At 39.3% G+C, this 25,816-nt stretch overlaps 1 protein-coding gene across 1 annotated transcript; it reads right to left on the reverse strand.

The window, feature by feature from the left end:
- Positions 1 to 801: 801 nt before the first annotated feature.
- On the reverse strand, positions 802 to 25,816 carry LOC115826061 (solute carrier family 23 member 2). Its single transcript, XM_030789775.1, has 12 exons — positions 25,738 to 25,816; positions 17,372 to 17,520; positions 14,494 to 14,651; positions 13,788 to 13,968; positions 12,250 to 12,431; positions 10,856 to 10,973; positions 8,673 to 8,829; positions 4,627 to 4,880; positions 3,468 to 3,632; positions 2,998 to 3,106; positions 1,197 to 1,292; positions 802 to 989 (listed from the first exon to the last, which is right to left on the reverse strand). The coding sequence occupies exons 1-12, from the start codon at positions 25,814 to 25,816 to the stop codon at positions 802 to 804; spliced, it is 1,836 nt and encodes a 611-aa protein (XP_030645635.1).

The raw sequence follows: 25,816 nt of genomic DNA on the forward strand, positions 1-25,816 counted from the left end.
GAGTGAACAATTTTTGGCAATTTTTCATCACCTCTTGTTCACTAAGAACTGAACAAGGCTTGGCTTGTAGGGCTAGATTCTATATGAGATAATCATTTCTGTCAGCAGTGAGACATTAAATATACCAGAATCTCAAATGTTAAAACTCAGCAACATGTTTATTTGTGAGATTTCTCTAGTGTGATAGTATAACTCAACAATGTCTCCTGAAGACCGACTAATTCATTGAAAACACTACTTCATTGGCCTTAATACAACCACACATAATCATTTCACACAGTAAATAAATATGATAAACAAATGTAAAACAACAGTGGTAAATGAAGAGATTGAGGTCTTTTATGGAACAGTAGTTAAAACCGTGAGTAGTGCCTACAAGATTAGATGGGGCAGAGTCCATTACACATAAAATCTGTATCTGCTGAGGATATATTTGATATTTCTTGTTGAATGTTCTAGACGGATCTTTTAATGACATGTAAAATCACATTTCTGAATAGTAAAAAATTTATGAGAGATGAATGCACATCTTTTGTGATGAACCCCATGTACAGTGGTATTCTCACAATCACAAAACAACAACAACAACAACAAAAACAAAATTATGTGTTAAAATACATGTGTGCGCAAGTGGAGTCAGTTTGATTCAAGCCAGTTCTTTCTAGCAGCCGTCATATTGGCCCCAGAGAGCAGCATGCCGGACGCTTATGGGAGAAACTCAAGCACATATAAGAGAATAAATGAAACTTCAGCATCCTTTATAAACAGGATGGGTCTCTGTTCATTTAACTGTGTGGTATTTCACATCTGTTCACCCTGCTTCAGAGACTTGACTGATGGGAGAAAAGGCAAACGCTGGGCCCATCTGAACTTCTCTAGGAGGTCCATGCAGAAGGGTAAATTGTAACAAGACTGATCACTGAAGTACGCCTTTGTGCTGTTCTGCTCCATTTTTCTCCAGTTTTTTATCCCTCTTTCTTTTTCAGTCCCTGTTGAAAGACAAGGGAAAAAAAAAACAAAAAAAGATTTGAGTCAACCGTTAAACAGTCCACAACAGTTAGCATGAGGTTTTGTCGCCGTGGGGAGGTTTCAGAAAACAAGGTGTTTTTCCAGAACAGTCCAGGAGGCCTGTCTCCACTGAACAATTAGTGAAATCTGTGTATCCTCTGGTGCTGACTACTCGGTTTTGGACTAACCTGGGATCGTGTTGTCCAAAACAAACCCGAAGAATCCACCAATAAACATGTGCGTTGTGAAGAGAACAATGATGATCTGGTCTAGCTCCTTTATGCCTGTAAAACAATCGAATCAGAGACAAAAACCTGTGACTTTGAGTGTCTGGGTGACCTCTCACAGTGCTTTTTAATGGCCAGACTAGTGGATAAAGTGAAATGATGACTATTAAATAGATTAAATAACCTCTTTTATCAAACACATTTATATTTTCAGTTCATGGAAGCAAAACAAAAGAAAATCTTGAATGAGTTGAATTTTTGTGTTTGTTTTTTCCTGGGTGAGAATAACTTTCCCACGTTAATGCGTGTGTAGTTTTTTGTTGTTGTTGTTGTTGTTTGTCTGCTGAGCGTCTATGTCAAGAAAACTCTCACCTAAAACAGGAAAGCAGTAGCTTTACTTGGAGTCTATTTTGAGTTGCTAAGTAATCCATATGACAGCTAATGGAAAATGTATGTCAAGAGGTCGGACGAGGATACAGAATGACTGGTTCAATATCCACTGATGATGAAATGGGACTTCTAAGAGCCACTGATGCTGGTAAATACACCTGAGAGTGAGACATGTGCAGATCATCTCTGGTCTCCAGTAAACAGGCCCTAACTATGGCGGTCTGTCCGCCCATTAATGACCAATCTGTTAGGATCCATAGGAGATCCACTGCCCACCGGTCAAAAGTTCACCATGTTTCAACTGCTTAATGGTGGAAACTGGCAAGCCTTCAAATAACATGCTTAAGATTCCCCAACATGAGTCCCTTTTGTTTATGTTACAAATGCCCATGCACTTTAAAGCTATGTTTGCAAAGCAAGGTTTGGGCAAAGTTCATGGGCAGGCCAAGACGCCCAGCCAAGGTGTTTAAGGCAAGCTATTCAGGGAGAGAGCTCTGATGTGAAGATTACCGCAGTCACACTGAGACTTCCAAAGAGGATTGGTAGGTAAGTAGCCCTTACCTCAAGAACCCAGACAATACTCCTCACTCTTAAACATAAGCCAGCAATGGACGCAGCATTTGGACCGAATGACCCTCAGACAGACTATAGACTGAATTACTCATCATGTCTTATATCTTGAGTTATCTCTCACACAAATACACACATAGGCCTCACTGACCTAGTTTGTAGATAGTTTTGCTATGAAACTGATTAATTTTGATATGCACATTAATGATTCCTTTTCATAGTGTATGTGTGGGGAAATAAAACAAACAAGAAAAAAACACACACACACACACACACACACAGCTCAACACCTGCTATAAGGAGAAATGTAGGGAGGTATTCTCTGTGCATCACTTAAGAACATGTTATTATAAGTTGTCGAAGCACTGCAAGCTTTAGAAAATGGCTACTACAATACAACACTGTAAAGTTCCACTCATTACATACTTTCTACATAAAACTTATCATACTGTGTTTGTGGAGGATTTTGTTTTAGAAAGGTAAACAAAGGAAAACAAACAAAACAGAAAAACACACACAGGTGCGTGCACACAGAGACACACACATACAGACACATGTGCATGTACACACACACACACACACACTAATAGACATACACAGACACACACAAACGCACACACACACACACACACACACACACACACACGAGTGCATACACACACAGAGTTATGTTATCTTGTTATAATTTGCATAATTTCATAATTTCAGAGGTATAAACTGATTTAGCTGAATACAAAAATTAAGAACCAATTTGGTATATGCATAAAGAAATCTGTCTGTGGATGTGCATCTTAGGACAGACCTGTGTTAATGAGGCCTGGGTTTGAATGAAACCATGTTGGAAGAACGAGCCCACTGAAGGTCGAAAATCCAAGGATTAGTAAATTCCTGGAGGAGTTCAAATCCACATACTAAAAGACAATGAAGATGAAGACAGCCTGGGTTAAGTCACCGGTACTCTTTGTCACTGGTAAATTCTTTCACATTCATTTCACCTTTTATTATAGACAGCACATGAGAGTAATTAACTAATTTTTCTGACAGAGATAAGTGATGAAGTTTTACTGCACTCACTACAGAATGTCACAACATTGTATGACTGACTTCAAAATATATTGCAATATTCTGCTTGAAACGCAAGCAAAAGTTGTATGAGTCTCATGCCCCTGTGTAATGATCCATAAACGGTTGGCACAAAGCCATTCCTCTAAAAGTGAGTGGTGCCAGAGATAAGTAAGTTGATAAAACTGAGCCATGACCTTTCCCTTTTACCTGGAGATTTGAAATTCCCACTGCTGCGATCATTCCAAACATCACCAGGAACATTCCTCCTATGACCGGATCGGGAATGGTGATGAAGATGGCGCTGAATTTTCCGAAGAGTCCCAAGATTATCATCAGAAAGCCAGTGGTCTGAAGGACCAGTCTGCTGCCAACCTGACACATGTATTGAGTAACAGTAGTCATCCATCATCCTGCAAGCCTTTAATCATTTTTATTTCATAGGTCCTCATGGACACTCTGGGGTATTCTGGGTAAAGCATGCCACACTGAAAAAAATGCTTGCCATGTTACAACTTTGGGTGCACCCATGACAAATATGCAGGCAGTTGATTTTGTGATTTTTGGAAAGGTAAATGACATTAAAAAAAAAAATAAATAAAAAAATAAACTCAAGACTGATCAGAATAAGAATGGGGCAAGTGCCTGGGAAAAAACTAATGTGTTTATATTTCTCCATTTTTTTTGTCCAAATTTGTATATTGTTCCAAATCCTGCTGAGACCTGCTTTGGTTATTGGAATGGCTAAAAATGAATTTCACTTTGCCCCAGGGTTTAAGTCATCCCCTGTTTGATGCATTTTGAAGAATTTGAAGGAAAAAATGGCTCTTCATTTTTGACACAGGGTATTTCTTTTTGAAACAAAAAAAAACCCCTGCACTTTTCATATTGTGAGAAAAAAACAGATGATGTCACGGGAAAGGAGATGGAAGCACTTGCTGAAGCATATTTTTTAGAGCCGAGGAGAAAGCCTGAGGCTAATGGAAGATAGCCTCTCACATGTCAATGTTGCCGTTCACTTCAAAGCTATATGGGTTGATCTGTAGCACTGCAGGTATCTCGGAACCATAACATTTCAGTAGCGCTAGCACGCTCCTCTCTTTAACAGGACTTGTCTTGAAAAGGGGCTCTTTAATGATTAACTTGGTCCCTGGGTGCCAGCGGTGACGGCTGCCCACTGTTCCTAGCTCATAGTGTGTGTGTGTGTGTGTGTGTGTGTGCGCTAACTGGTATTAGGATGGGTTAAATGCAGAGGCTCCAATTCACTGCTCACTGCTCAGTGTGTGTGTGTGACAAATAAAGCACTTCTTCTTGTTCTTCTAACTCGACGTTTAGACGAATGATTAAAGAGTGGTTTTGCTACACGTACTCTGGTGATTCCTAAAGCGGCGATGTTCTGGCTGTAGGATGTTGTGCCATTGCCGCTGCCCCAGAGCGCGGCCAGGATGCATCCCAGCCCCTCTACTGCAATGCCACGGTTTATAGCGTGGGTGGGTGGAGGTGGGGCGCCTGACAGGCGCGCACAGGCATAGTAATCCCCAATGGACTCCATGGTGGAGGCTAAAACGCCAGCTACCATTCCCAGAACAGAGGACACACTCACTGTGGGCAAGCCCCACTGCCCTGGAGGAGAGTTGGGAGTAAATAGGATAAAAATTGAGAGCGAGAAAAGGGGACAAGAAGACAAAGTTAATTACAAGCTCCTAATGGATTGCACCTTACCAGCACCTTAAATTTGGAATCTTAATAATTAGTTAAAATGACAACATTTATCATAGGAAAAATGATGAATTAAATCAAAATATTACCACTTTTGATAATTTAATAATCAAAGTAAATAATAATAATGATTTAATAAACACTCTGAGGAGTTCAGTTCTTTAATAGTATGTCAACTCTAGATAACATCCAATTGATAACAAGATCAAAGCAGGGCTCTGTAATATGACATTTACTAAGCACACAAATGTAGTGAACACTGATTCAAAAGTAATCAAAATACTTACAGTGTCTGCAAAAGGAAAGGTAAGTGACCACTTCACTAAAGAAAGTGAAAGAATTGTGGATGAGCATGTGCATATGGCTGTGAGGTTGTACGTTCGTGTCTGATTGGCTCACTATGTTAGCACATGAATAAGAACTTCATACATGTGAGTGAGAGGAACTGTTAAGGGAAATAGAGGGAAATGGTACCTATGAAGGTGGTGATTAGTTTAAACTTGGAAGGATAAAAAGCATGTAACTATTTAGACCAATAACTCCATTTCGACCAAATTTACACGACCTCTTAATCACATTCTTAAGAGCCCATACTGGATGCCTATTTCTAAAATAGGATATAGTAACCTGATTTTTTAATTTCAACAGGAAATCTTAATTTATACATGGTTTCTTTTTTTGTGCTTAAACAAGAATTGAAGATATCTTGGAAAGCATAGAAAACTATGTGAAACGGAGGTGAACCTTCTGGAAAAATCTTACAAGGAATTTGACAGACAACTGGGGAATCCAGCCATCCTCATCCTTGGTCTAAGTTAATAAAGTGCAGCTATATGTTAGAAGATGCAACGATTTATGGTTTTGGGAACTCTCTACAGAGAACTATCAGAGATATTTGTCTGGGTTTGTAGGATAATATTTTGAAAATTGGCTCTGTTTCATGTAATTATGCTTTTACATAACTTTTCATGTCATCCCAAAGAGACATACTTTAAAACAATTTCCTAAATTCACGTGGTCTGGAAATTTCTGCGCGAAGATTTGGCTTTGATGAAAATTCTCTCTCTCTCTCTCTCTCTCTCTCTCTCTCGCTCTCTCTCATTCTCTCTCTTTTTTTGATACAACCATTACTCAAGCTAGTGCTCATATGGTTCTCCTTTTAAAGATGCCAGTTGGTTAGTAGAACAGATGTGGTTTTCCATATGGACATTGGAAGCAAAGAAACTTCAGGTCATAATTTGGATGGGTAAATATCATATTCATATAGATAAATTAAAAAAAAATATTAAACCCTCTTCCATTTGTCTTATAGATGAATAGCATCTGGGGCTGGAGGTTTATACATAGAGTAGTTGTGCTTCATCTGAAAATCCTTTTTATTTGGCTAAACTATTTTACTACAGTGAAGACACAGTAACATGCACTTGCAAAGCAGTTGATCTGTCAAGTTGTTCCCAATTTTCCCTGTATGACAAAAACAATGCAGAAAGAGAGAGAGAGGTGAAAGAGAGAGGCAGAGACAGAAGAGAGAGAAAGAAAGATAGAAAGAAAAACCAAACAACAACAACAACAAAAAAAACTATGATCGATGACTTAAGCATGTGCAGCCTTTTCTGCTCTCTTGGCAGAAAATCTTTGTGAGATAAAAATGGCTTGCAAGGACTTCTCTTTTGGCACTGATTCAGAGAGACGGAACCTAAATGCGTCATATACGAGCAAAGTGGAAAAAAAAAAACACCTCAGAAGAAATTCTAGGAACTGTGAGTGCAGTTGTGAAATGTCAACAGTTTGTTTGTTTATCCTCTTGTGGCCTGGATTTTGGGGTTTCATTCAGGAACCCTCTAAACCTGAGAAACTTGTTTGGCTTGCATCAAGGGAAGGCAGAAGCTAAATAAATATAAATATAGAAATGTTGCTGCACAATGGGGGACTATAGTACTGCAACTGTAATTTAGAAACTGACATTTGTAGCAGTAGCTCAGTATCAATAAATCTTCTTAGAGTTAAGATAAGAAATCACATGAAAATCAAGTTCATTAGAGTAGCTTCCAGTATGTAAAATAGCTAGTGACATGACTTATCTTGCTAGTTATGAGCAAATACTGCAATATCAAACTGCTCAAAGACTTATTTTTGCCCTGTCACCAAGAATATCAAAGTCTACCTTGTCAGAGAGTATTTACGTGTGGCTGATGTAATTTTTTTTTTTTTTTTTTTTACTAATGGCTGATCTGCTTTATCTCTCACATACCAGTGCCCGCATTTTCAAAACTCCCTAAAAGGCTGTGCCACTTTACAGCATTCCTTTTGCAAAAAGTCCTTGAATGGAAGCCCTGAAACATCCTCTCACAGCCACTGTACCATTCCCTCACTGTACAATTTCCAGTGAATAAGGCAGTGATTCTCAAGTCCAGTTCAGCAAGTTTTTGCTCAAGATTGGCATAACCACCCCTGCTTGACTTGTCTACTGATTACTGACTCTTCTGATTACTGGCTACGTGAAATGGGTGTGCTGGTGAAAGGCGTCGACCAGAATCCGCAGTCTAATGGGTTCCCTGGACTGGAATTGAGAAACAATGGAGAAGACAGCAATTTGAAAGCCTTTATAACCAAGTTTAAAAGTAGGATCAAAACCCAAACACTATCATATAGTCCGAATGTTCAGGATTGATTGGGCAAAGTCAGTCGTGAATGACATGAAAAAACTTGAAAACTGACAACTGGTGCTGCACCGCGTACATCTACTACTGTGAAATATGTTGTTGAAGATTCTCTTTCTGAAGAACTGTGATGTAAAACGCAATATTTTTTTAAAGGTTATTTTCAGTGTTGATAATGAGAGAGAATTATGTTTATTGTTGTTTCTGTTTTGAATTGTATAAACACTCAGCCCGTGCCTCAGGTTCTCAAAAAATTCCTCTGAAGCTACCATTTGCATTCTGTCATTTCCATTTCCATTGAAGACGTCAGTCATTTAATACAGAGTTAATACTTTACAGGCCTATGATTGGCTTTGTCTTCCCTAGTAACACTGAAACCAACCATAGCGAAAAGGTTTTCTGGTTAATTTAATGTTAAATGATCAGCAGTGATAAACAGGATCAGCATGACCTCCACAGACTAAAACAGGTGAAAGAAGAGATGGCTGACACGTGGAATACGTGTAGAACAAACAAATTTCAGTAATTTGCAGTCTGAATGTGACTGAATGGGGAAACAGGGAGATTAACCGTGAGCTGCGTGTGCCTGATGATATTCGTTATATTTTGCCGTGGAGTCTCTGCGGTAAGTTTCAGTCCGGTTTGGTCTGAAACTCCCAACCCCCCCCCCCCCCCCCCCCCCCACCTTTAGGGTGCTGAAAATTAGGTGGGAAAAGAAATTGGGTTGGAAAGAGTATGGGCTGGGCTGGAGGCTTGGAAGCAGTAGGATTACTTGAACAGGAACCGTGGATGAGCCAGCTTAGCTTGGCAGGAGGGAACATCTACTAACTACACTTTCATTTGTTTAGAATTCAATTTATTAGAGGAAATGGAAGTTGACTGGTGTTCAAGACCATCCTAGTCTCTCATACCTGTAGGGTTAAAGCCTGTGGGGTCAAAGAAATGATTTAAATGCCAGTGGTGTGAGCAGTTTACAGGTGTTGAGCAGTTTAAGGGTGCTGAGCATTTTGGGGTTGTTGAGCAGTTTGTGTCTCACCGGGATATGGCATATGAAACCAGGCGGCGCTGGTGACGGCATCCAGGTTAATGTCCGTCCGAGCCATGAAGCCGTACTCATCCGGAGAGGTGGGCAGGACGTTGAAGTACGTTAGCAGGAAGCACACGAGCCAAGCTCCACACATCCCAAACAAAGCCTTTTGAAGGAAACAGTTCATTATTAGCAGAAAAACCCAGGGCAGCATTAATTTTAAATGTGCCTCACCATTAAGGAATCACACAGTCACAGAATTGAACAACTTAGCTGAGTTTATCTGGAACAAAAAGAAGAATATCAGGTTCTGACTAATGGTTTGGAAAAAGCTTTGTCTCTGCTCCGCGAGACACGCAGAGAATGAATTGAAGTTCGTACAGAAACCAGTGTTTTGCATTTTCTTATATGCAAATTAAGTTTGGGGAGAAGTTGTAACGATTCATCTGTGTGTGAGAGTGGATGAGGTACATGCTTTTACTTTCAAGACTTTCCATGTGTCGGTCAATGAACTGTTTGAGACAAGGGAATGAACCGAGACCATCTGAAGCTTAACAGCTGACCCACCTCAACAGATTTAATAATGCCAGGAAATGCCCACTGTCACATATAGTTCACATATCCACTGCATTTGTAGCAGTCTAAATAGGCTTTGTTTTGTTTGTCTGCTAACATCTAAATTGTTTTATTCATATACTGACAGTAACAAATATCTAATAACATTTAAAAGTGCCCCAAAAGGCTGTAAAACATAATAACCACAGAAAGGTAACAAGGAATACATAAAGGAAAATGAGGAGAGCTGTGGAACAAACTGTTGAAACCTGACACTTAACAATGTCTTAAGAAAAAAAAAAAAAAAAGGAATGGATTGTGTGTTTCCCTCGGGCTTTTACATAGTCTGCTCTCACGTCTCTCTCCTCTCCTGATGTGCTCAGTATGTATGCGCAGCTCCCATCCGCAAAGTCTCGATATGTAAAGTCCAGAGGCAAAACATTTTTCACACCACACAGGTTTCACAGGCTTTATTGCATCTGATTGCATTTGAGTCTATGGTTTAATGTCTTTTTTTCAGCTGCCATGGAAGACCATGGGGTACAAGCCAACAGGGGTCAGGTTCAACACTGTTAAAACAATGGTTTTCAACGTTGTGCACTGCTCTAAAATGACACGATATCTCTAGGTTCCGTAGAACTCAACAAAATGTCGGCCTTAAATAGCCCCTGTCTTTTTTTTGGCCTGCTCTCCCCAAGACGATTGAATGCCTCAACATTGGTAACGCACAATTTAGATTAAAATATTCATGAAATGAGAAGAGAGAGTGAGAGAGAGAGAGAGAGAGAGAGAGACATAAAGAGAGGCAGGGAGAGGGGGAGAGAGAGACATAAAGAGAGAGAGAGAGAGAGAGAGAAAGAGAGAGAGACCTGAATTCACTACTGAATGTGGAGTTTTGATATGTTCAGGGGAGACAAGGTTCATGTTTGGTTAACAGTGTTGATTGGCATTCTCTCAGTGATCATGGGAGTACTTGGTATGAAAAGCATTCTGTATTTTTCTTTTTTCCTGTTTCAGTTTTCAGACTGATTAGTCTTGACTTTTGACCCCCTTGATGTCTTTCATCAAGATAATTTTTTTTCTTGCAGGTACATACTTGTCTTTCTGTGCTAGGCTGAAACCTTAAGCCAGTTCTATTCCACTGTTCTCAACACTGAGAACAAACTAAAAATTGGATGCATGTATAGCCATAAGACAACTCACATCAAAGTGTATTTGAGTATACTCAACTTTTTGATACTGTTTGATAAGCTGTGAGGTAAACTACTTAAATCTTAACATGCCTAACTTTTATTTATTTATTTATCACAGCCATCCTCAAATTTTGAGTGCAGGTAAAAATCATGGCCTGTAGAACTGTGTTGTTATCTTCAATATTTGTTCAGGACTAACCTATGCACCACACTAGTAATTGTTTAAATGACAACAATCCACTGTATTTCATCAGATTTGTTTTTTTTTAAATCAAATCAACAATAGTGAATAATGTTTGTTGATGGTGTAGAGACAGTCGGGATATGTCAGTGTTGATGAAAAAAATGAAATAAGTTGAACTGCAAAGGTCCACAGCGACAGCAAGAAAGCCTTTAACAAACAAACAAACAAACAAGCAAGAAAACAAAAAAATGATGCCTTACTGAGAACAGTTTGAAGAGGGGGTATTGAAAGACTTTCCACTTCTTGTCCTTGTAAGTGATTAAAGGGACGTTGACTTTGCTGAGGTACTGGGAGAAGAGCAGAATGAGACACACTGTTCTGAAGAGAAAAGACCAAACACAGGCAGGACACTCAGACATCTTTACAGAAAAATGAGGAAATAAATTTATGCCCTTGTCAAGGTGCGTGTGATTCATTCAGATGAATCATTCATTTTAAGATCCACATGAAACACTTTATTTATTTGTTTATTTGTTTGTTTATTTGCCCATATATATGCAATTAAAAGGTTTCATTATTACATTTTGCTGAACTGTATTTCCAGGTGGCTGTGTGTCTCTCCTGATTCTGGCCATACAGATACAGGGCCGCTGTTCTAACATTTATTTGGCTTTGCCTCCACTTCTTGACATCTGCTTAGCAACTTAGCATTATTCTGTGTAACTTATGCAGGCATTTTAAAGAAATCCCCCTCTCAGTTTCTCCCTGTCTTAAAACTTAAAGGTTAAGCTTTTCGATGACTTTCACACATTTTCCTTGACAGACAGATGATACTTCAGTTGCTGTATTTATTCCTCCTTAATCAGCAGCTCGTATGGTCTCAGAGACCGTCACAACTAGGTGAGGTGACTAAGATTCATGGGTTGATGTGTCTTACCAAAGTACACCTGTGACGGCTATGGAATGGCTCCAGCCTTTTTACTAAATGAAGACCGTCTTGATGACCACTAAGCTGAACTGGTCGTGCGACTTCGGCGGGCTTGAGCGACACGAACAGTATCGACCCGTTGGCGCAATGTTTTATTACTACTGGACCAACACAAGCCTGTTAGTGCACCGTTTCAGTATTGCTAAACCAAGCTCTATAGCTCATGAATGATGAAGGATGAGAAAGACTGCGGCCTAAGCCCTACCTGTCATCCTCCTGATCTGTTGGCGTGTCTGAAGTATAGTTTTGCAGATCATTTTGGATGAATGCTCAGGTTACCTCCGGGAAAACAGTAATGTGACAAACAGAGGAATGCAAAGCCACTGCCAGATCTGATTTCCTCTAACCAGGATTTTCACCAGAAGCAAAGTACCAGATTAGCTTACGTTATGTTAAAAGTATGAGTGCAGATAACCAGATACTGGAACAGTGTCAAGACTGATGAGATACAAGGCTTCTTGGGATGGAACCCCTATAAATTCACGTTCATCAAAAAGCATCAAGCATGTTCAATTTCAAAAGCGATTCCTAAACTTTAACTCTATGGTTAACGTTGCAGATATGTGCCTGATCATATCTGTACAGCTGTCACTTTCCTTGGAATTGTCTGCGTGTGCCCACAGTGTAGGTGATGGAAAAACACCATGTGATGATACGATGACTTACAAGGAAGCAATGCCCCAGTGTGCTCCTGATTTTTTCCCCGCCTGTATGAAGAGCGACAGTCCAATGAGGTTAATGGTGGGAGCGATGGCGAGTGGGCCGATGAACCTCAGTACCAGTCCTACCAGTCCAGTCAGACCCAGGACAATCTGGAGGAGAGAGGCCACGAGAATAGCCCCTTGTATCTTTGATAGAGAAAAAGACAGAATAGGATTCTAAATGTCTGAAAGTGTGAGGGAAAGTTTCTGTTTCCACTGAACGAAACAGCACAAGATTGGGACCGCCATTGCCCTAAACCTTTTTTCTTTTTTTTTTTTGAATGAGACACTGGCTTATGGAATTCTGTCCCTAATTTTTGTTGGGTTTTTTTTTTCATTTGTATGTTTGTTTGTTTTGAGACGATGCCTATGGAATTCTGTTCTTCATTGTTAGACGATGCACCTGATTCAGACTTGATCCGTTTTCACTGTGATCTATGTGACCTCTATAGCAGCCAGCAAGTGCAAACAGATCCTAAAAGCTGTAAAACACACACATACAAAAAAAAAAAAAAAAAAAAAAAACCTGTTTAGGAAACACAAGGACAAAAAGGAAACTCAAGCGAGAAAGAGGAAGGACAAAAACAAAAATCAGAAAAGCTCAAAATGGGCCAGAGAAAACACAGGAGAAACCACTGAAAAGAGAAAAACAATGAATAACAAATCGAAAGCACAACAGTAAGAAGAGTCCACACAACAGCATATGGGACATACACAGTAGCTTTAACAGAAACAAAACCCAAAATATTCAGAAAATGTTCACAGCAGAAGCGCTCCAGCTCTTGAATGTTTTGAATGTTTAGTCGGGGCCAGGGCATGAGACTTTGATGAAATCACTGTGCTATGAGCAGGATAAATAATCCATGGTGGAAACATCACTTGCCATTAAATACAAATGTTACCAAGACTGCCAGATAATGTTTTGAAAAGTTAGATATATTTTTTTCAAACCCTAACTGTTAGTAAAGCTCACATTATATTTAAATAAACTTCCTTTCTTTCGTGTACACTGCCCTGACCTCCCCACAGTTTTCAGCTGCTTCACAACCATGAGAGGCCTAAAGTATGTTTCTTTAATGTGCCCTGAGTTTTATTTCTTTTGAAGCTGTTGTCTTATCGCTCTTTGAGTACTCCTTTGTTTGGTTTTGTGTTTCCTTTTTTGTTATTGTTTCTGAATGTTTTCAATGTGTTTTTCTGTGCTTTATGTTTTGTTTTTGCATTTCATTTTGTTGTTGTTATTGTTGTTGTTGTTGTTGCTGTTGTTGTTGTTGTTGTGTTTACTTCATTTATTTGCCTACCTGTCTTATTTAACTGTATTTTGTGATTTGTTGATTTGCTCAGCAACCTGTGGCATCATAGATTGCACTCTTTAAAAAAAAAAAAAAAAAAAATCCTGAAAAGAAATTAACTGAAACAACTTGCGGTAAATAATGCTTGTCGAAACACTTGCTGACATTTTTTTTTCCTTTGATTACTGGGATTAAAGGCTGTAGCATACTTTACCTCACGCATACGGACTTTCCACACTTCATCTTTGTCGACGAGAGGAACGTCAGCGGCGGCTGTGGGGGTACTGTTGGGGTGCAGGGTCGATACGGTGTCAGGGCATTGCCATTTGGGCAGGGCGAGAATGGCTAACGTAGGAGTGATAAATGTGAAAGTTCCTCCCTGCAGGATTGGCAGCCTGTCATGGACAGTGAACTTGAATGTGATTATTAATTCCTCTTATCTGCATGATTTATAGCAAACCTTTTGAACCACAATGTTTCTCAATCATGCTGCACCCCCCCTCCCATTTTGTCTAGATTAAGTATTTCCTTCTCACACTACACATAGTATATTCCATGTTTAAACAGTTAAAAGAGTGTTTGTACAAAACACATGGTTCACTTGATATGATGCAGTAAGTGTTTTCATAATATCCCCAAGGCATTTTACACAGGAGTCGTCAGTTGTCCAATTATGTTAAATGATGCCTTGGGTTTGAGTGCTCTGTTCATAACTCAATAGGATTTCATAACTTCAGTCTGATTCGCTTGGCTTCACCACAATACCCAAAATGAAGAACTTTGGGGGGGAAAAAAATACTGTGAGACGGTCTAATTGGGTGGTCTAACAGTTTAATCATTCTGCCTAGATTAACCCTGTAGCTTTGAACTCTGCTGGGTTGTGAAATTTGGGTGAAGTTGTGTAGTCGGCACGTGGATACCTGGTCCCAACAGTGGTCTGCAGCACCGTGCACAAACCCGAGACAAAGAAGATGGTGGAGATTAGCTGGCTCTTGGCAGCGTTGTTGTCTTTAATGCAGAGTGGCTCAGCCAGGATGAGAGGGATAGCAAGTATGCCACCAAATGCCAGGATGTAATGCTGTTTGATAAGATAAAGCAAACAGTCAAAACGACACTAGAATATTGTTCAAACAAACAGCCTGCTCTTTAAATGCAAGCTCACACAGACAGTCATGAAAAGATTCAGTTTTTAAAGGCCTCTTGACAGTAAAAAAACATGGGAAGAAAAAAAATGGAAGGCAGATGTTGCTGAGACATCCTGGATTGATAGCCCCCCTGTTCCATCTGACATCAAACTCTATGCTAATTTGCAGAAATATCAGTTTGGTCCGGACGACTTGCTTTTTGACAAAGGGTCACGTGCGCTTGAAAAACCAGGTGTGGAGACATGAATTCTCACCCTGTGTGCTTTACTGCTGGCAGCTCAAACTTTATGGTCTGGTGTGTTGTTAAAATGGCAAGCAGTGAGTTGTCCTTTGCCTGCCCCAAAGGTTGATCTTCTTTAAAAAGTATGGAGGAGCTATCCTTTCATTTTATTGTTTCGACTGTGTTGGAGGAGTGCTAACAGAAAATCTACAACCCTCAACCCCTTTAGAAATGCTTTGTTATGGCTTGAGGAAAAAACACCCACATTACTGGGCTTTTTTATTTAAGTTAAAGATAGTGATTGGTTATGTGTGTCTGCTCTTTCTTGAAATAGCATTCTTTAGTTCCAGAGTTCTGGCCTTATTTTTGTATCTAAGATGGTAGTTTAACCGAGTTCTCTCCGGTTGTTATCACCACCAAATATGCTTTTATCTGTGAGGCTGGTCTGAAAAATTTGAATCAATGAATGTTTCACAGTGACAACATTTACTTTGCACAAAATGCTGAAAATGTTGTGTAGAACTAGGAAATTTTTTTTAAGTAAAAAGTATTTCTGTCTGAAGGAATGACGTATCGATTTTGAAAAACATTCAAAGGGTTCTTGACTCTCTGTTGGCATCGTATAAACAGAACTTTAGTTTGAAGAATTTGTAAACGGAGCCACAGGAAACAGAGGAGTGTTGTGAGTGCTTGCCAGTGAGAGTGTTGTCTGAGAAACATGCAGTTTACCACTTGACTCAAATGGGAAATGGGCCCTTGGTATGAAATACCTGATGTTTTCCCGCTTTCTCTCCCTTCCGTGTTGCTGGAAAGATAAAAGCCAGTGACACACGTAGAAATGAGGCCCTTCTTTGTGCTTTTCTACATCTTCTCCAGCTTCACATGTCAGTGTGAGTGCCCCCAGCTTCTCTTTCACTCTTCATTCACCTCTCCAGGTTTTTCTTTGATCTAACCCAAACAGGCTGGTAGCAGCCTTTAGCTGACTCTCTATTCCCCTGTGACATTCATCTCCATACAATAATGGAATGTCACGCTCTCCACTTTGAGAGCAACGTAATTGCTGTCATCCCTGTGTGAGGTAAGAGGTGAGAAGGCAAAGATGGCCCTCTGTTTTTAAAAGTCATATTATAAATCCATACAATAAACTGAGACATGGTTGGGAGTAGCCTTGGCCATAGCCAAATCATAACGTTGGACTTTGGGTCTGCAGTTGTTATAAAACTGTGTGTGTGTGTGTGTGTGAGAGAGAGAGAGAGATTAAACCAGCAAAGATAATAATAAGCGCTATTGACTTGAATTGATAAATGTATATATGTGTGTGTGTGTGTGTGTGTATGTGTGTGGAGGGGGGGGCGGTATAGTACAAATGCATGAGGAGTAGTGAATCTATGTGATTGTGCCTAGTTCCCTTCAATCACCAGGTTTAGTGTGGATAGTATAGTAGTTTTTTTTCTTTGTGTCTTTGTTTTGTAGGTCAGGACAATAAGGACATCACTGAGAAGGAGCAAAACTTGCACAGAGAAATTCTAGTATTGCCAGATTTGGAATCCTACTTTCCATTCCACATCCAGAGATCTCAATGAATGCATGAATGAATGAGTGAATGAAAGAATGAATGAACAGAATAAGTATAAAGGCAGGCTTCAGAAAGGCATGACAGTCTTACACACACAATAAAAGAAAGTTGTATAATTATATATGTAATAATCCCGCTTTTTAGATGTACTCTTTTTGAGTCTAAATCATGACATATTAGACGTGATGAAAGAGACTGGTATTAACTGTGTATTATCTGTCGGTGACTGATGTTTATTAGGAAGAGATGAATTTATTTTAATACCTCTAGTTGATTATCAAAGCATTCATACATATTTTGTGATATTCATTTTGTCAGAATACAAAAATCAAGGTTTTAAAGCAGACAAAAGCCAAAAAAAGATGGGACATTCCCACCCTACCATGACTTATGATCTGACTCTACATGAAAGCCCATGCCTTGCCTTTGTAGGGGCTTGTAACCTAAAAAATGCATTGATCTTTAAAGCTATCAGGACGACTTCCTATCCGTGTGAGTAATGATCGACCGATCGAAACTTGTGTGAATCACACTGGTTTTGCAGTTTCTACAAATCTTGTCATGCTCTTGGATACCGAAGTATCTGAGTATGACAAGCGGTGACAAGTCTGTTCTCAGGTCTCATGCTTCAGTGGGAATATTTAACTGATGGCGGTGCAGTGGTTGCTCAGGGTAAAGATAAGAAAAGGCTTCAGGGACAGGGACGACAAGCTGGGGCGGATCTTTTTCTTTTTTTCCCCTCTAGACATCTTGGTCACTAATTAGTTGTGTTGAGGCAAAGCAGATGATCCTAAAATGGGGATGTGTAGAAATGTGGTCATTTTGATAATGGTATGGTTGGGTATGCAGCCTCTGACCTGGAAACCCAGGAGAATGCAGAGGTACCAGGGCGGCCGGTCGTTGATGGAGTATATCAGGTTTACACTATGCCTCTGGTCCAGACCCTCCTCTATGCTGTCTGCGTTGGGCTCTGTGATCACCATCCCTTCAGGCTGGTGGTTCCCATCTGGGCTCTGTGAAAGCAATGATAAGACAGATTAAGAGACCCAAGTGAAACAGACAGATGACATTAAATACAGAATGTGCCAAAAATGACATTGTTTTTTGTTGTTGCTGATGCCTGGACTTCCTTTAACAGTTTGGGAGCTGATGTCATTATAATTATTATCATCTAAAAGGTCTTTTGTGATCCTTTGGTTTATGATTTTTTTTATTGCAGGTTTTGTAGGTTTGTAAAAAACGATAAAGGAAAGCTATGCAACATTGTCTTCTCGGGTTACATCCATTGTTGTTGTTGTTGTTGTTGTTGTTGTTGTTGTTTGGTTAACTGTTTTTCTCAGATTTTGAGCGAGCTCTCATGTCTGTGACCATTGCGTGAAACATTTATAATGGTGCGCATGGCATGAAACACAGGCTCAGCTGTGATCAATGCGGCACGGTTAGCAAAGTAGGACAGACCTGCCTCACTCAGTTACACATGATACATAAAACCAGTTTCTTACGTTGATACAAAGGGGTCAGACGCATGAGTAACGATCCCTCTGGGCCACATTTAGGTGATTTTTACCATGTGATCTTTTTCTTTCAATCATTTTTCTTTCGTCTTAAGATCAATTTACAACCGATCAGGAGTGTACAACTCCTTCTACGATTATTGAGGTTTATGGTTTATGGTCTTTGGGGAGTGAGAGATAACTTTCCAAGGGACTGGTCATTATCAGGTTTGCTGGCTCCAAGTTATCTAAAATGGGTTGTATAACGTGGTTCTCTCACGGACAGGGCTGGTCTATTCTTACTGTTAGGAGTATAGATATAGCTAAGTGCACCACGGTGCCTCTTACCACCGGCACGAATGGAATTATGATTTCTGGCCTGTCCTCTGGTTGATAAGGATATTATTGATGACTATCCATATCACTAGTTGCACCTATTGTCCACATTTGCCAGTACATGCGTACGCACTCACCCACCTACGTGGACACACACACACACTCACATTCGGCCAGGCACGCACACTCACCCACCCACCTACACACACACACACACACACACATACACACACACACACCACACAAATTGTCTGCTTTCACGGCAAGCATACTTTATGTTTGAGAATAAAGTAACTTTGGTTATGCTTAAACGGTAACTTCATTGCCAATCTCACAGCCACAGCAGGACAAATCATGAGCATTATTATTATTAATACTTTTTTTTTTTTAATAAATGGAAGAATCCAAACGCAGTTGCTTTTAGATCTGCTAGTTAATGGTGGTTGCTTTGTAAGTATATTAGCCCAAGTTCTTGGAGATCAATTGCAGATCCATTGCATCGACATCCATCATATACTGCCACCTACTGGACAAAAATGCCAAGCCCAGGTTTTCAGAGCACTCCTATGCTCTCACTAATTCTCAGTCTACAGATATCATCTACTGTATGTGGGGACTAAGGTACATTAAACCTTCCTTATGTACATTTATTTTGCATATAAATATTTAAAATAACAAATATTTTCAAAGATATTTTCAAAATTTGTCCAGGGCATCACAGTTTTTCCCTGAGATGCTTTCAGTAATTTTCAAAACACCATTTTAAAACAAAAGGAGAAAAAAAAAATCAAAATTATAAGCTGCATTGGCTGAATACAGACTCCAACACAAAGTGCTTTTATCTGCTTTTTTATACGTGTGCCTTTCTCCTCCTGAAAGTGCAACAACACTTTATGTCATTATGTCAGTCAACACTTATGGTACACATGGCACATCACTGAACACAGGTACCGTTGTAGCCTACCTTGTTTCATCAGTTCACTCAACCACAATGAATTACTTATCCAGGTTATCAGGTGACTGGATTTGTAGCATGCATAACACTGATCTTCATCAATGCATCACTTTTCAAAAGGCAAAGAATTGTGACTGTGGTAAAAAAACAAAACAAAACAACAACAATAACAACAAAAAACATTTACATATTTACTCTTGACCAAATGGACTTTCCACCAATCTCCACTTGGCTGATATTTATATGACTAGCTCTGTCTGGGTAGTCCATAGCAACAGATCAGAGTTTGGCGTTATGATTAAGGATAAATGATGACAACTTTTTCATTTACCTAACACAGGCAGGTTTAACCAGAGTTGTCATTGACTTCTAAATGTTTACTTGTTATTTTTCTCATACATTATTATAACATATGAAAGTGTTAGACTACCATTGTAACACTGTCCATCAGTAAATGACAGAAAAGACACAGATCAAAAGATCCAGGACAATAGGAATCTCCCAGTGCTTCAAATTCAGTCTTTTTAAGCTGCTTTACTGTGATGTTTCGTAACATGCCTGGTAGCAACACTCATCTGCAAGGGTTGTCAAACGGCCAGAGGTAACTTCATAGCACACTTAAAGGCAGCACAAACATGATCCTGAAGTAACAGAAGGTGAACGTGTCGGCCTTGTCTAAACTTCTATTGATTTAAAGTGCACTTCAATGACTAAGCCTTTGGGCTGTGATACAATTAGTTGTCAGTTTAAGCTTAAGATAGTTAGGCAAACCTAAATCTGTTGGAGAAAAAATGTTGTCGTCGGTATGCATGGAATGGGAAATTTGCAACAGATCCGTTATGAAATGTGGATTACCTAGCAGACATCCAAAGAAAATATGGGGTGACAAAAAAGAGGAAACCACTGCTAATCATCTTCAGAATTCATGTAAGGATCTACGAGAATAGAAAGGGGTGAGACAAGTCAACCATCCATTCAGCACACGGTCCATGTCTACCGTCAACTGAGAAGCAGATGCGAACAGCTCTCAAAAATGTCGACGCCCACAGACAGGGTCAGTCCTAAGTGTGGTGGTGAAAATACCGCACAAATTTCATTCCCAGCAGATTAACATGGTTGAGTAAATGTGTCGAGCTACAGCCTCGAGAAGTTTTTTACTCTGAAGCGTTGCCATGTGACATTCAATGTCGCGAAGCTAAAATCGCACTTACGGACATAGAGTCAAATGATGTAAGGTGAAAATATACCCAGGATTTTTCAGACATACTGTACAAAGGATGCGTTATGTGGTTATCACCAGACTGTAAATACACAAATAATTATAATAATAATATAACATGATATATATTATATAATAATCAATAATTGCGTTTTTGTGCAGAGATCTTGGAGCTGAGCATACAGTATTGCCCTAACTGTTACCTAGTAAAGTTGAGAGACAGAAAATGTTCTGCACAGTTTGTTTTAAATTCGTAAACAAGGCGTAACCATCTCTTACTTGCATGTGAGTTGCTGTATTCAGATTTCTTGGCTAATCCTAAATGGTTTGTAAATTAAGCCCATTTGTGAGATGTTTTTGAGAAATTCAGTGTGCTTTGTACGTTGTTACAGGGTCCCACTACGGCCATTCTCATGTTTAGTGACAAAGTTGATCCAATCATGAGGAAATTAGACTGGATCGTTCATGCAGAAGAATGAAACTTTGATATGTTTTCTGAACTCATAGTTTTTGTAACAGAGAATGAACTTGGCCCAGAAATTAATAGACCAGTAATAATCCATCTCCCCAAAGCTCTACACAGATGTTTTTTAAAAACACTTCCAAGAGCAGTAACACAAAGAGTCTGACTGGTTCTGACAACAATTCCCTGTCTCTTAGAACAGCAGTCTGTTCCTTCAGAACTTCAAGACTGACTGAGGAGCCTAAGTAGTAACACAGTTCGGAGAGCAGCATGTGTTTCAGCTTGGCTGGCTGAGACCTGGCAGCCATACAGCTGTGCTGGCTGTGTTCTGGGGGAAGACTATCTGCTACTTTTAAAAAGGAGCACGAACATTATATTTTGAATTCATTAGCATTTGCTTATTTAGCATTTTCCGTCCCTGCAGTGAAGCAACCTGCAATTAAAACTAGTGCAGTATAGGATGACCTTTACGTTTCTCTTTTCAGCATAAAATCCCAGATGAATCTCTTTTGCTCTCAACACAAAGAAGAAACACCCTACTTGCGAAGAACATGTTCACTTAAAAAGTTTGGTCTCCTTAGACGCACTTTTATTCTGATCCCTTTTCTAACTTTCTATGTTCCAGAATATCTCAGAGGCCACCTAAACGAACCCTTGGTGAGGCTGTTTCATAAATCTTTATTGGACCAGACTTTTGTTACACCTAGATCTCTCCCACCGCTGGGGGGCCGGGAAGACTTCTCATATAATGTCACAAATGTTGATCCAGTCATAATAAGACTGGCTAACCTCATGGCGACCCTTGGCAGATCAAAGCCAGCCCCATACTTTTAAGTTTCACACTTGCCTTAACGAAGGAATGAACACCCACGGGGTGCCATTATACCAGAGACACGATCAGCACAAGCACAGACAATGCATTCTCCCTCTGTTTTATTCACATCTTGGTACATTCAGAAAACCTTGCCAAAAAAGACTGCATTCTGCACTGGATATTGAACTGGATGTTTCATCAGCTGTATTTGGACGTTTTCCTTCAGCTAATGAGGCGTTAGCATGTTCACAACCACAGGAAATCCTTCACTTTGATTCTCAGGTTGCACAAATGCCATTCACAATGTTGTCTAAAATCATAATGGGAATCCTGGAATGGGTCATATCAATGTTACATGATTAATCCGTATGTTATAAACTGCTCTTACTGTCAGATATCCAAGACGATGACAGTTGGAGTGCCTTTTACACACTGCAGCTTTGACGGCCAATTTAATAGTGCGACATTTCTTCCTCAGGTCTTTGTGAATGGTCCAGTCCCACAGTGTTAACACACTTTTGCATACTGAGGATCTGTGGCAATCCCACTGGTACTGTCTTGGCCAGAATACTACCCATTCCCAAATTCACTCATTTTCGTGATAATGTGAAGATTACTGAAGGCAGGCAAGCTGTGACTGTGTGGAATTTCAGACCGTTCTTCTATTTTTAAACCTGCTGGTTTTGCTACCAGCTGTGCAATTTGCAAGTCCAGCATATGTTAATTGCATTTTCTATCCTTTTTTGAGGTTAAACAGGGAAGAAATTGCTACTCCGACCCCCCACAAGTTGAATAGAAGATGAAAGTAATAAGGATCAGTAAAGGCATAAATACATCTAATTAAGCTTTTCTTAGCAATACAACACCACCACCCCCAAACACACACGCTTAGCCTCCAAACCCCCATCAGCAAAGTAATACCAGTACCTTGAGAGATAACAGACACACTGAGAAAGGGAAAAAAAGAAATCTTTCTTTATATATATATATATATATATATATATACCAAATGGACCTTCTGTTGTGTGTGTGTGTGTGTGTGTGTTGGTTGGGGGGTGGTGTAATCAGGCAGATGTAATGATGAAGTTAGATGATGGATGTACAGAAGGGGTACAGACTGTTCAAATGATTCAGTTTGGGATTTCATATGGATTCTAATCGTTCCCTTTGGTATTTATCCTGTGAGGTTCAACCATTGTGTAGCGTTGGTTGTTTGTCTTGTACTTCACTCAAAGAGGATGGATTTCTTGGCAATGGTTAAGGAAAAGAATGTAACGTTCGTGTTACTAATATGAGAATACGACGGACAAAGTAGAACGTGACAGAACAAAAGGAGGACTGTGTGTAATTTCCTGTCTGAAACTTTGAACAGGTCAGCAATAGACGCAGTGGTGTGGAGATAGTTGTGTACAGTGCAAGCATGTGTCTAATTTTCTGAATTCTGTCTCGTACATCTTATGCTGTGTGATACGTGTTCTTTGAAAAAACTTCTGTTGGATGAATTGTATATTAGCATTAGCAGTCATTTGATAGGGTGTTCCTCCCAGTGTTGGTTTACCAGTTAGTGTTGGCTGATTCAAAAACATTCTTTTTCCCTTAGATGTTTCAGTGCCTTCAGTGTTCAGCAATTGTTCGGATATGTTGTAATAGTTTGGGGATGTTGCAATAAATTATTGACTGATTTCTTTTTTTTTTTCCTTGCAATTAAAGGATTTGCAGTACGAATTTGCCACTGTGGCGCCCTCTAATGGCTGATGCATACATTGTTGGATTTTCTACAAGTAACGTGATTGAATGAAACATGTACAATGGGTTTTGACTGTATGGCCATTTTACTCATTTAAGGAAAAAAAAACAAAAAAACTCCACAAAAATGACACAGTCATAGAAGTCCTGGACTGCTTGTTAAAAATGCACCAAACAGTCTGGGCAGAGTTTGAATATTGTCATGTTGTGGGAAAATAGGTAAGTGATGCCACTGAGGATTAAGTGTTAGAGAAGTGTAGAATATCTTGCTTAGCCCAATAAATGGTGAATGGTACTGAATGAATCTGAGACATTTAATTGGTTTGTCAATAATCTACAATCTATAATCTGAATTCTAAAATCAGCTAGTACTGAGAAATGGCTCTTTAAATCTAACAATTCTAAATTGAGTTCTACAGCTGTACCAAGGGACCAGTTGGGGTCGTTTGCCATAGCTTCCAGTCAAATGAGGTTCCACCAGTATCCCAGCTTTAACAGAAAGTTACCAAATGATCTGGAATCCATAGCCAAAAATTATTTGAAGAAGAAGGAGAAGAAGAAAGAGAAGAAGAAGAAGAAGAAGAAGAAGAAGAAGAAGAAGAAGAAGAAGAAGACAAATAAAAGCATTGGAGAAAGCCTTTAAATATCCAGCTGGAAGTGAGGGACATTTCCACTAGCATATAACTCAGCAAATATTGGGTCATAAGTTTCCCAGAATGCCACCCTGAATACTCAAATATTCGTTAAAAACATTTCAACATGTCATACATTTCCACACATGTGACTTAGAGTCTTCAAGCAAAGTGTCAGTTCTCAAGAGTCTATCATTAATTTTTTACGCATGAGACCTAGAGACCCAGAAAAACATGTTCACTTTCATAGGCCACATGTGGTTCATGACACAACCTGTGATTTCCACAAAGCTCATGTTTTTCATATTTCATAACTTTAAAGTGTAACACTGTTTCATTCATTCTTTACGTACAACAAATGTGTGGAAACTTTTTCCACCAGAAAATATTTTCTGTATATTTTCGTCATTCAACAAATATGTAAGTTTTAAATAGATATCTGTTTTACTATCAACATTTAACAAATATTTCAAAAGATTCTCATGTTTAGTAAAAAGCCATTTCTCACAATTAATGATTATGCAAGACATTTCATATACGTGTGTTTTTCCTCAGCATTTTCAAAACTCTTACAGCTTTTCAGCTTCAGTTAAGGTTTGTTGAAGAATGATTTCACAGGTCCAAGAGACCTTGGTGTCCTGAACCAATTGTTCACACACATCAATATGTTTGTGTTCACTAGCACTGAGACTTAAAAAGAAAGTTTCTAAGCCATTAAAGAAAATGTTACACAAGACACCGGAGTTATGAAGCAGTGCTCTAGCCATGTTTTATCAAAATGACAACCCCAGCACACTGGTGATATAAGAGTGCTATATAAATGAAGAATTTGCTCTATGTTTTCAATGTGGTATCTGTGCCTCCCTTCATCTTAGCTTTACATTTTCCTGGTCAAGGGTATCATATTACACTATATAACAAGTGTTCATCATCTTTAAATATATATTTCCATGATAATGTGCTGTCTCTACCAGTTTGTATTAATGTTTTGACTCTTGTGTTTTTGCAATACTGTAACGCCACTATTCTTACACACACACCACTAACACATACAAACTTAGAGTTTTACCACTTTAAAAATTAAACCACCTGATATGAATCCTCCAGACGCTGAATGACATTATAACGCTACACATGACATGGCTATTCCAACTGTGGCCCCATGCCATTAGTTCTGTAACTTTGTTAATGTCACGTACTGATAAAATTCATGTGTTGGTGAGGTATATTCCCCCTTCTAAAGGGATTAACGTAATCTAGTCGTTGCATGTGCTTAACCTACTTGTTTACACCACTCTGACATTTCAGTTTTTAGGGAAAGTTATAATGAAGCTATTATTTCAGCCTTAATCTAATTTCATATTAAAAAAAAAAAGTAGTGGGTACTCAGCCGCCAGGGCCACTAAAACAGACATGTGAGATAACACACATGTGACGCACAAAACGGATAAAAATCGATAAAACACTCTCCCAGAAATCTGATTACGCAGCATGAATTGGCAGTTTTTTTGTTTTTTGTTTTTTTGGTTGTTGTTGTTGTTTTTTCCTTTCGATAGACCAGACGCTCACCTCGAAAGAAGGGTCTGAAGCTCCTTGTTCCCTATGCACCATCTCTTCTTTCTTGCCCTGCTGAGATAGATGCAT

This window comes from Chanos chanos, chromosome 1 (genome assembly GCF_902362185.1).
Source record: "Chanos chanos chromosome 1, fChaCha1.1, whole genome shotgun sequence".
NCBI lineage: Eukaryota > Metazoa > Chordata > Actinopteri > Gonorynchiformes > Chanidae > Chanos > Chanos chanos.